The 12,111-nt window shown below is 31.4% G+C and overlaps 1 protein-coding gene across 4 annotated transcripts in view; it reads left to right on the top strand.

The window, feature by feature from the left end:
* LOC149925326 (rap1 GTPase-activating protein 2-like) overlaps positions 1-12,111 on the top strand; it is a 110,393-nt gene that overhangs the window by 58,591 nt on the left and 39,691 nt on the right. For 2 of the 4 annotated variants that reach the window (XM_090161991.1, XM_090161987.1), the window contains exon 1: positions 275-951. The exons of the other annotated variants lie outside the window; for them this stretch is intronic. In XM_090161991.1, coding sequence (XP_090018117.1) covers positions 920-951 — 32 coding nt within the window. In that variant the 5' untranslated portion in view covers positions 275-919. Of the gene's footprint in view, positions 1-274; positions 952-12,111 lie in introns of those variants that run through there. 4 annotated transcript variants of the gene reach the window in all.

Genomic DNA, 12,111 nt, shown 5'->3' with positions numbered 1-12,111 from the left:
ATATTCTTAAATATATCCCGGGCTGAATAAGATTAACATTCGCTTACAACAGGGGCTCTTGGTATTTGGAAGATTTCGCCCTCGGTTCAAGAGGTACGCGACCGGTCCCTTTATTTTGATATTTTCGAAAAGAGGCGGGCGACGCGTTTCCTTCGTCCCGCCGTTGCGCGCCGCCAAGGCCTACGCTCTAGTCTTTTTATCCCCCCTCTTGTTCGCTCGGCGGCGTAGTTCGCCCGTGTGGAGTTACGCGAGGCGCTCGACCCGCATTTCGTCGTGAATTTGACCGGAGGAACGGTCGCTATCTTTTCCCACTCACTCCTAGAGTGAGACTTTTTGACGTAACGTTTTACTACTTGCAGCGGGGCTCGCCCGTCACCGCTTCCATCTGTTTACGCGGTGGTTTCGGCCGCCTTGTCCCGCGCGAAATTCAGCTTATTAGCGGGGGCTCCTTCGTCCGGAAGTTGGTTTCTTTCAACGGACGCGTTTTTTGCGTCTCGCCGATAAATGACGTCTGCCACATTTCGCCGTTTCGTCGTAACGTTCGCGCCCTAAAAAAAGTACCTTCCGTGCCGTAAGCCTCGGCTAAACGCCGTGGATGATTGAAGATGTAAATTAAAACGAATCGCTGTTTGGAATATTATTTTGGTTTTTACTTATGAGCGGAATGCTCCGACGAGTGTTACGGGTGGGTACTTTACACCAACGATTGAGTGCGTTCATAAAAATATTTTTTTATCGTTAAATCTTTCGGCTAAGTGCTTTTAAAAAAAGTTTCAATTTTTTCATTCGGTTCCCTCCATCGGATTCTTCGCGCCGATACGATTTCATTTGACGTTTTGATACGGGTTAGTGTTTCGGTTGTCAATTTTGTTGCGAACTCGCTTGGTGTTTACAGTTTGTCATCTTTCATTTGTGTGACATGATACAGATGGCAGTCTCAGTTATGTTCAGGTAAGCTGAGCCGCTTTTTAACTAGTAAATTTTATCGTTCTTGATATTTATTACTACGTTTGGGGGGGGGGATTTAAATTTAACGTATTTCTTAGTTTCTACGCGAATAAGCTAGTCTTTGAAATCTAGTTGCGATGAAAATTGAGCCATTTTGTAGAGCTGTTTGCGATGCACGATATCAAATATATTTTTCTTTAATATAAAATTGTTACCAAAGGCATTATTTATCAAACTTAATTATCGCTAATAACGCACATTATTTTTTAATATATCGTCCCATTATTTAACTTGGGGTTTTTTGTTTCCCCGTCGTCGTAGACGGCGCAGTCTTATTTTGATTAATTTTGCGGAGTAAAGCGAAGCCCAAAGATCAATTAATAATCTTGGCCTATTAGTTAAGCTCGCTTCGCATCCTCTAGGCATGAATAATATAAATCCGAGATGCTAAAAATGAAAGAATATAACCTTCGCTTGAAATAGAGGAGAGGCTCGACGTCACCCGACACAACCTAAATTACGTTGAACCGTAAACTTTACCCCATCCCTAGTTTCGATTCTATTGTTAACAAATGACCAAAACTCCGCGGGAAGTGTTCCGAGATGGTCATTTATATTTTGGTATACGTAAGGCTGGCGCGGCGATCGATTTGAGCCGATAGCCAAGCCCCAGGGACCGAGAGAGTCTGCCGGTAATTTTATTTCTGCACCGCATCATTTTGACGGCTCGAGTATGTGTGCCCTATGGCGAAAGTTTCGAACTAATTTGACTTTTCGCTTCGGTGAAGAGCGTATATGCCCCAAATGGGTTTACGATTTATATTTTATTACTCGGCGGGATTTTCGTAAATATAGCGGGGGACACTCTTATTTTCATGGTTTGTTGGGCGTTACCATAGTGAGCTTAAGCCAAATCTCTTAGAAGTTAGTAGGGAACCAATAACCCCTAGCTTTTGTTAAACCTGGTCAAATTCTTTTAAACCCCATTTATAAATACGGAATTTCGTAACAGTGCCATGATATTATAATTGAATTATTGGTTTTTAATTTGTGTATAAAGTCATGAAATAATCGATTCTGATTGTTAAAACAGTGTTCGTACTCTATCTGGGAAAATCAGGGAATTTGAAAATGTTTTTCGAAAAGGTCAGGGAATTTGAAAATGTTTTTCGAAAAGGTCAGGGAATTTGAAAATGTTTTTCGAAAAGGTCAAGGAATTTGAAAATGTTTTTCGAAAAGGTCAGGGAATTTGAAAATGTTTTTCGAAAAGGTCAGGGAATTTGAAAATGGTCCCAAAAAGTAAAGGAACTTTAAAATGGTCCCAAAAAGTAAAGGAACTTTAAAATGGTCCCAAAAAGTAAAGGAACTTTAAAATGGTCCCAAAAAGTAAAGGAACTTTAAAATGGTCCCAAAAAGTAAAGGAACTTTAAAATGACCCCAAAGAAAATCAGGCAAATAAATTTTTGAAAGAAATATTTTTCAAGATTTTATCTCAAACCATTCATTTTACAAAAATGGTCGAGGAATTTAATTCCGGAAATTTTGTACGAACCCTGTAAAACTATGTATTTACTAACAAATTTTGTTAAAGTGACCAAACTATTAACAATCAGCGCCTGGTGGTGCTCTTGTCCCTGAACACCTGTGTACTGCGTGTCGAACACTTCTACAGGCGCACCCCGCCGTCACAGTAAAAGAAAGGTTTCGAAATTTAACAGAACAATTTTCACTTTTGCATAAATTTATCTCTTAAGAGCAATTTTATTTTGATCGAGAACTTAATTTCCGTTTTAGTTTTGCGCCTGTGTACAATTTCCGGTTCTATAAAAAAGCGGAGATTGCGCGATCGTAACATTTACAGTCTTTGTAATCAGGTCGCTTTTTCTCCGGGGAAAAAATCATATTATAAGATTTAAACAATATACGATAAATACACGTTCAACTGTTTAACCTGATGATGGATTCCGTTTTCAGGGAGTCGAATAAAGACTATTTCCTTCGCCTTTTGATGGTAAAGTCATTGTACAATGTGTCGTCTAAAAGCCAAAACCGCGTAACACGAATTACTTGGTTTTGACTTCAAATTTAATTCTATGATAATTCTATAGTTGTAATTCAGAAAATTTTCCACGGAAAACGAACGAGTCCTTTTTTCCGAAAAAAATAAGTTTTTTCATTCCTTGATTATCCTAATATATTGTTTGTAAATTTAAATAAAGCGGCATTTTCGCCGCATTTTTTCGAATCTAAAAGTAAAACTAAACCTCTTGACTAGTTTAAACTTATTAACAATGTAATGTTGACTGTATATTTACTGATATTAGACATTTTATATCGATAAAAAGTTTAAAAAATTAAAAACCCTTCAAAAATAATTTGTTTATTTTTTTTATTTTTCCGGAAAATTAACAACACTAATTAATTTTGATAGCAGTGTGGAAAATATAACCTTTTTTTTTAAAAAAGATGTGATTTAACTAACTTCTACTCTTCGAAATATTTAATTCTGTATTTTCCAAAATGTTCGCAAATAAGTTACGTGGTTTTGTGTACAATTTCCAACACAAACTTTACCCGCTCCCTTTTCAGATAAAATATTCTGTTAGAGCTTTGGCGTGATGGAAATGCGTTTTTTGCGGAGCATCCCGACGTTTTCTGCACTTCTTCCTTCCTATTAGAATACAATAGATAAGGGGGGATGACGCAATAAAGGATTTCTCCTCGCGTTGTGTTCGGCGGTTTTGTTCGCTTGTCAGCTATAAATCATGAGCGCCAGTTGATTTGTTACGGCGAAGTCGTCCCGAAAGCATTCAGCCGGAGAACGGCTAATGGTTGAAGTGTACTCGTCTTCATTGCGCACGCCAGATTTTCGGTAATTTGACCTAAATTGAGAGTCAGAGGGGGTCGAGATGTAATTTTGAGGATGAGCCTACGTTGCGCGAAAGCTTCTCTTGTTTAGGAACGTATATAATTATACGGTACGGGAATTTGCCTTAATTTGTGGATATCGTAAAACCGGAAGTATAATAATACCCGAGGGGCAGATCACTAAGCTTTAGAGTGGCCTAATAATCATGATTGAATGATTAAAAATTTAATCATGATTAAATCATTTTAATCACGATTTAATCATTTTAGTCGCGTCTTAATCATTTTAGTCGCGATTTAATCATTTTAGTCGCGATTTAATCATTTTAGTCGCGATTTAATCATTTTAGTCGCGATTTAATCATTTTAGTCGCGATTTAATCATTTTAGTCGCGATTTAATCATTTTAGTCGCGATTTAATCATTTTAGTCGCGATTTAATCATTTTAGTCGCGATTTAATCATTTTAGTCGCGATTTAATCATTTTAGTCGCGATTTAATCATTTTAGTCGCGATTTAATCATTTTAGTCGCGATTTAATCATTTTAGTCGCGATTTAATCATTTTAGTCGCGATTTAATCATTTTAGTCGCGATTTAATCATTTTAGTCGCGATTTAATCATTTTAGTCGCGATTTAATCATTTTAGTCGCGATTTAATCATTTTAGTCGCGATTTAATCATTTTAGTCGCGATTTAATCATTTTAGTCGCGATTTAATCATTATAATCGCGATTTAATCATTATAATCGCGATTTAATCTTTTCAATCGCGATTTAATCTTTTCAATCGCGATTTAATCTTTTCAATCTCGATTTAATCTTTTCAATCTCGATTTAATCTTTTCAATCTCGATTTAATCTTTTCAATCTCGATTTAATCTTTTCAATCTCGATTTAATCTTTTCAATCTCGATTTAATCTTTTCAATCTCGATTTAATCTTTTCAATCTCGATTTAATCTTTTCAATCTCGATTTAATCTTTTCAATCTCGATTTAATCTTTTCAATCTCGATTTAATCTTTTCAATCTCGATTTAATCTTTTCAATCTCGATTTAATCTTTTCAATCTCGATTTAATCTTTTCAATCTCGATTTAATCTTTTCAATCTCGATTTAATCTTTTCAATCTCGATTTAATCTTTTCAATCTCGATTTAATCTTTTCAATCTCGATTTAATCTTTTCAATCTCGATTTAATCTTTTCAATCTCGATTTAATCTTTTCAATCTCGATTTAATCTTTTCAATCTCGATTTAATCTTTTCAATCTCGATTTAATCTTTTCAATCTCGATTTAATCTTTTCAATCTCGATTTAATCTTTTCAATCTCGATTTAATCTTTTCAATCTCGATTTCATATTTTAATTAATGAGTAGTCTAATTTTTAAGATCTATGAACTTAGTAAAATACTAAGACAAGTAGTGTTTTTCTAAGGGTTTAATTATAATTTTTCAGGTAAATATCGAGTAAATATACAATTTTTATTACAAATTTTGTACCGAAAAAATAATATCAATGAACTTAATAAAATACCTCGTAAAATACTATATCGTTCTAAATCATTTTAAACACGATTTAATCATTTTGATCACGATTTAATCACTAATCTTGATATAATCATTCTAATCATTTTAATCGAGATTTAATCCTTTAAATCATGATTTAATCCGATTTAATCATTTCAATCATGATTTAATCCGATTTAATCATTTCAGTCATGATTAAATCAGTTTTAATCATTTGAGGATGACCTAATAATCCTGCTAGTGATCTGCTCCTCGATAATACCTCTTACTTAGAAGGAAGTATTAGGCTTCCTATATTACTGTTATATGGATCTTCTCAAACAGTGTTCCAAAAGTACCCTTTTTACAATATTGTGCATACCATTGGAAATAGTGGGAAATATGATTTAATCGCGGTTAATATGATTTATATTGTATATGTGTAATCAAGAAAAAATATATCAAACTTATGCAAATCTTAAAGGTTTTATCTGATTAAAGGTAAATTTAAAGTTTTAAATACCTTAAATAATTAATATAAATATATTAATTACTTTAACGGTCATTATTTAGCACTTATTTTATACCATTACTTTATTTATTATTTATCACCTGTTAATTACCACTTCGGAACCCTGTTCGTAAGTACCTACGTATTAAAATTAATATTTACGTTATTTACCGACGTTCTGGGTAATTAAAGTTGTCATTTATTTTATTTTTAATATATAATTTCTAAACTATGGCAGAGGGAAAGTATGGTTTCTTAATTTATGTAACGCTAAATGTAGAATCAGTTAAAGTAATCAATTTAGTATAGTCAAAGCTACAATCTTGTGCACCAATCTAAATATTCATCCATGATGCGGTTTCGCGGTAAAATCGCGCACATTGGAATCTACGCAATATTTTACGTCATAGTTTCATACTTCGTAAATTGATATAATATACTTTTGGTATAACTAATTTCTATCGTTTTACTTTTCGGGTTTTCTTGGAAAAAGGATACCCGCTAGGAATATTAACTTCTTTGTTGACCTGAATTAATTAATTTTATAATGAGTTGGAAGTATTTTTTTTTAGTTTTGTGTGCTTAAGGGTTCATTTGGGTAAAAATATTCCTCGAAAGTTGTAATTCTGTGAAATAACGGTTTATTAGCATTATGATCGATTAACATGTATACTCAGTCTTCAGCTAAATTTAATTAATATTTATGAAGGATGGAAATTAATACGTGAATTTTAAATTTCTATTATAATTAAACAATTAAATATATAAAACAATTCGCAAACAGAGGATTTAATATTGACAAGAGAAAATTAATTCTCGATTTTTAAATTAAGTTTACGTAGATTTAATATTTTTATCTTATAAATAATAATTTAAAAATAATTTAAAGCCACTAAAAATCATATTTAATTTTTGTTGTATATTCTACAAAGTATTTTAAAATTTAAATTATATCACAGTGGAATATGATCTAAATTAAAAAAGTATTGTTAAAATAGGATATTTTACCCTCGGGTTACAACGTGATGACGTAAACTTTAATGATAATTAGTACCATTGTAAATTGACTCTCAATACCATATCACCTTCAATAATGAAAATAGGGAAAAAACTTATTTTAATCGACCAAAACTGACGAAATCTGACTATAATGTCGTTTTGACCAGCAGGCATATGGCGCTGCCCCAATAATTCGCGCCGAAAAGGTCTTTCCATTTTTATCAAATTAAAAGAAAATAAGAAAATCTGTTCTTAATCGTAAAGACCCAATTGTCCATTTCCCCCGGTGTTTGGCCCATTATCTTTATATAAAGGAAAATGCCTGGTTTTAATATATTCCTAAATAAAAAGCTCCGTTATTTTAAACCCCTCTTCACCCGAAACTACTGCCCTAGCTAATGGCTATAAGCTCTTGGTCTTTATCCGAAATTCCCGGTAAGGTAACCCGCTTTTTGGAATTTTTAAATTTAACGAGATCTCCACCCATTGCGAGCTCGAATTTAGGCTGGGAAAAAATGTGAAAAACAAAAGTATGTTAGGACCGAGGAAAGTATGCCAAGTACATACATCCACGTATGGCCTATCTTGCCATTTATTTTTTAATATCATTTTTATCCCGTCGTAGTATGATCGGAACTCTGTAAATCTTACGTTTGTTCTGGAGCTATACCTTCTTCGACGCCGCTAAGGTAACTTCACAACTCGAAGGAAGGCTAAACATTTAGGGCTGCCACTTTTGGGATTTTTTTAATAAAAATCATATTGATCGATTTTTTTTATTTAAATATTTTTATTTGAATTGATTTTTTTATTTCAATCCGATTTAATCTGTTTTTTTTTGTTTTAATCTGATTTTTAATACGATTTTTTTAATGATTTTATTTTCGAATCTGATTTTTAATTTTATTGAATTTATAGATTTAAAAACAAATTTGGCTCTATTTCCAGTCTAATCGGTTATCTAATTCAAAATTAAATGAAATTTTATTTAATAATGAGATGGTAAATCACTTTTAAATTAAAATATAAATTATTTTTATTTACAATCATGAAATTTTTAAATATATGAATTGAGCAGTTTTTATCTTAAATTTAATTTATGTGTAATATATTTTGCTCATATGTACTTTATACTGTAATGATTATATAGGAATTTAATTTAAAAACTTGTCGAGGTTAACGGTAATAGTTAGTGTAGGGAGCTGCTGGCTCGATCTCGTGGCATGCAGGGCTTGCCGCCACCCTCCTACGCATTGTAACCCGGCCACCTGAATTAATGGCTTCAAAAGTCGCTTGATGACTTAGGCCTAAGGTGGTGCCTTGGGTATTAGCCTAGCTGATTATTATTATTATTATTATTATTATTATTATTTATAGGGCAAAATTCGTTTTTGTCTTATTCCACTTGTTTGCGAAAGGCTGTCTATTTTTGTACCGGCATTTCTATGGCTTTCGGTTGTGTATTTTTTAACGAAAAGTAATGGCGTCCTCCATAGACTCCATAGTATCACGAAGGCTAGGAAAAACTCTATGGGTTTTCGGATCTAATAAAGTGTCCGAAACCGACGATTCGAGTTCGCGAAATTCCCATTGAGAATTTCTACTTTTGAAATTCAAAATAGGCTCCGCCATTACTTTCTCGCGGTGAAGGTTGACCAGCCTTTTGTGTGGGCGAATTTTATTTCCCTCTTACAAATTTTTCTTCCAACCTTTGCCGGAATATAATAATTTATGACGACTAATTTTTTTATTCCTTTTGTATTCGCTTTATTTCCGCCAGTAAACCAGTGATACAAAATTGTTTAGCATTGAAGTGGGAAATATGCCAAATTATTTCATGTAAAATTTTATTTTTTTAGAATTAAGTTAAAATATAATTTTTGTTTTAGAATGAAGTAAAAAATTTATTTTTCTTTTAGAATTAAGTAAAAATTATTTTCCTTTTAGAAGTTAAGTATATAATTTTTCTTTTTGAATAAAGTTAAGAATATAATTTTTATTTTGGAATAAAGTTAAGTATATAATTTTTATTTTGGAATAAAGTTAAGTATATAATTTTTCTTTTGGAATAAAGTTAAGAATATAATTTTTATTTTGGAATAAAGTTAAGTATATAATTTTTATTTTTGAATAAAGTAAAAATTCTTTTTCTTTTAGAAATTAAGTTAAAAATATAATTTTTCTTTTTGAATAAAGTAAAAAAAATTATTTTCTTTTTGAATAAAGTAAAAAGATTATTTTTCTTTTTTAGACTAAAGTAAAAAGATTATTTTTCTTTTTTAGACTAAAGTAAAAAGATTATTTTTCTTTTTTAGACTAAAGTAAAAAGATTATTTTTCTTTTTTAGACTAAAGTAAAAAGATTATTTTTCTTTTTTAGACTAAAGTAAAACGATTATTTTTCTTTTTTAGACTAAAGTAAAACGATTATTTTTCTTTTTTTGACTAAAGTAAAACGATTATTTTTCCTTTTTTGACTAAAGTAAAACGATTATTTTTCCTTTTTTGACTAAAGTAAAACGATTATTTTTCCTTTTTTGACTAAAGTAAAACGATTATTTTTCCTTTTTTGACTAAAGTAAAACTATTATTTTTCCTTTTTTGACTAAAGTAAAACGATTATTTTTCCTTTTTAGACTAAAGTAAAACGATTATTTTTCCTTTTTAGACTAAAGTAAAACGATTATTTTTCCTTTTTAGACTTAAGTAAAACGATTATTTTTCCTTTTTAGACTAAAGTAAAACGATTATTTTTCTTTTTGAATAAAGTTATTTTCTTTTTGATTAAAGTAAAAAGATTATTTTTCTTTTCGAATAAATAAAATTTCTTTTCTTTTTGAATAAAGTAAAAAGATTATTTTTCTTTTTGATTAAAGTAAAAAGATTTTTTCTTTTTGAATAAAGTAAAACGTTTAGTTTTCCTTTTTAGACTAAAGTAAAACATTTATTTTTCTTTTTGAATAAAGTAAAGATTATTTTTCTTTTTGAATAAAGTAAAGATTATTTTTCTTTTTGAATAAAGTAAAGATTATTTTTCTTTTTGAATAAAGTAAAGATTATTTTTCTTTTTGAATAAAGTAAAGATAATTTTTCTTTTTGAATAAAGTAAAGATTATTTTTCTTTTTGAATAAAGTAAAGATTATTTTTCTTTTTGAATAAAGTAAAGATTATTTTTCTTTTTGAATAAAGTAAAGATTATTTTTCTTTTTGAATAAAGTAAAGATTATTTTTCTTTTTGAATAAAGTAAAGATTATTTTTCTTTTTGAATAAAGTAAAGATTATTTTTCTTTTTGAATAAAGTAAAGATTATTTTTCTTTTTGAATAAAGTAAAGATTATTTTTCTTTTTGAATAAAGTAAAATAATAATGGAATGTAAAAATTAAGTTTTTCCATTTTAAGTGAAATATGCAAATTTGAAATTTTCCGAAATTGGTTTTAATGTTAAAAATATAGCGTCAATGTTTAAATTTTGGTTTTAAATATTAAATTTTCAGTTTTAATATAACGCCGTATTCAAGGTAATATTTTCAATTAGTTTTGTCTAGTATTTCCGAAGGTCTTTTTTCCCTTAAATTCATTAATATAATATTTGTGTGGTTGCAAAAACGTGGGATATACATTAAATTGTGGATAAAAAGTACGACATTGAAGGTGTGGGTGAAAGAAAAATACAACGTAATTTCGTTTTAAATACGAGTTAGTTCCTTTTATTTGGCTTCAAAAAATCAGGGTCCGCTCAAGATCTTCCAGCTGGAAAAGATGAGCGGCGCCCACCCGATGTCAATCCAACCTAAAGAGACTCCGCATTCACTGAATCCGGAAGAGAGTCGTCCCGTACAGTTAGATATAGGCGGAAGAAAGTAGTCTGTGCCAAATTTGGTCAACGTCTAATATTCATTCACGGCCAACTTTTATATGACAGCGGGGAGGTGTACGGGGGGGGGGGGAGTAAATCGGCTCGTTAGTTTTATTAGCCGTAGGAAAGTAGTCGAGTAAAAGCGATTGATCCTATAATTTTGGCCTTCGTCCAGTATTAATCCCCAGCCGTTCTTCGCCATTCTCACCCGCGTGAATATATATGTATGGAAGCTTGCAATCGTAGACGTGACGAAGTGGCGATCGGAAAAGGAAGAAATAAAAAAATGAATCTGTTTTCCGAAGCTGGTGTTTTCAGTTTCAGGCTGGCCTTTTGATGGATAGGCGTTTCGCGTAACCCTTTGAGCGAAATATTTGGGCTTCGAAGCGGCAGTCGGTGGAAGGACCCTCCCCGTCTCCCGATAGTTTTGGGAGGAACCGCGCTTCAACTCTCGAGAGGAAAGAGCGAGATCGAACCAGGAAGGGATTTTCCCATTTTTAAATTCCCCGAGTTCAGCCGACGCGAGCCGGTTAATCACTCTGCGGGCTTGTCACTTCTATCCGGGATATTTTCATCTTTTTAATTTTTGAATCGCGGTTTGATGAATGTGTCGGCGAAAAGGAAGCGGTTAATAAAATGTCTTCAAATGTCTCGCCTTTGTACAAAATGTAAATGTTTTAGCAAAAATGTATAAACGTTAATTTTGTTAGCTCTTAGTGTTTTATAATGGGTAATTATCTATCGGCTTCTCGTAAAATCAGGGTTGACACTTTTATTTTATTAAATTAATTGATTTTTAATTAATTGATTAAATTATTGATGAGCACTTTTCATCTATCGGTTATATCATAAGTATATAATATTGTTACATAAGTGTGACGCTTCCTATTCTTCACGTGCAAAAGTTTTACTGAGAGCTATTCACAAGACAGACTGCATTACGGGCTTCGTCGCAGTTTTTGCGTCCGCTTGTTAACGCGTCACACGTAGCCTTTACCAGCGCCTCGCTAGGGGTAGATTTTCTTCTCGTGATGACGTCACTCCGTTACTAGCTCTCTCTCAGTAAAATATTCCACAAAGTGACAAACTTATGGAATAATATTATAGACTTATGATTACTTTTAATTTTAGATTATATATAACCATAAATTTAACAACCATTCAATATTTTAGTTTACTCATCTTTGAAATTTTTAATCTTATTTTTTAATTCCTCTGATTTAATTTTTTGAAATAACTTGCTTGAAAATACCGTTTAATTTAAATCAGCTAACCCTTCATAAAATTGAATTACTGTTAATAATGCGTTCCATTTTTCAGTGGAATAATGTCTTAATAACAATAATTACGGACTAAGGTTCAATTTGATTTAAACTCAACGATTTTCACAAAAAATCCTTGATTTAAATACCTATTA

The sequence above is a fragment of the Leiobunum rupestre genome, chromosome 10, assembly GCF_980474605.1.
Source record: "Leiobunum rupestre chromosome 10, qqLeiRupe1.1.hap1, whole genome shotgun sequence".
NCBI lineage: Eukaryota > Metazoa > Arthropoda > Arachnida > Opiliones > Sclerosomatidae > Leiobunum > Leiobunum rupestre.
Note: the sequence above shows the minus strand (reverse complement) of the source record. Positions and strands in the feature narration are given on the sequence as shown.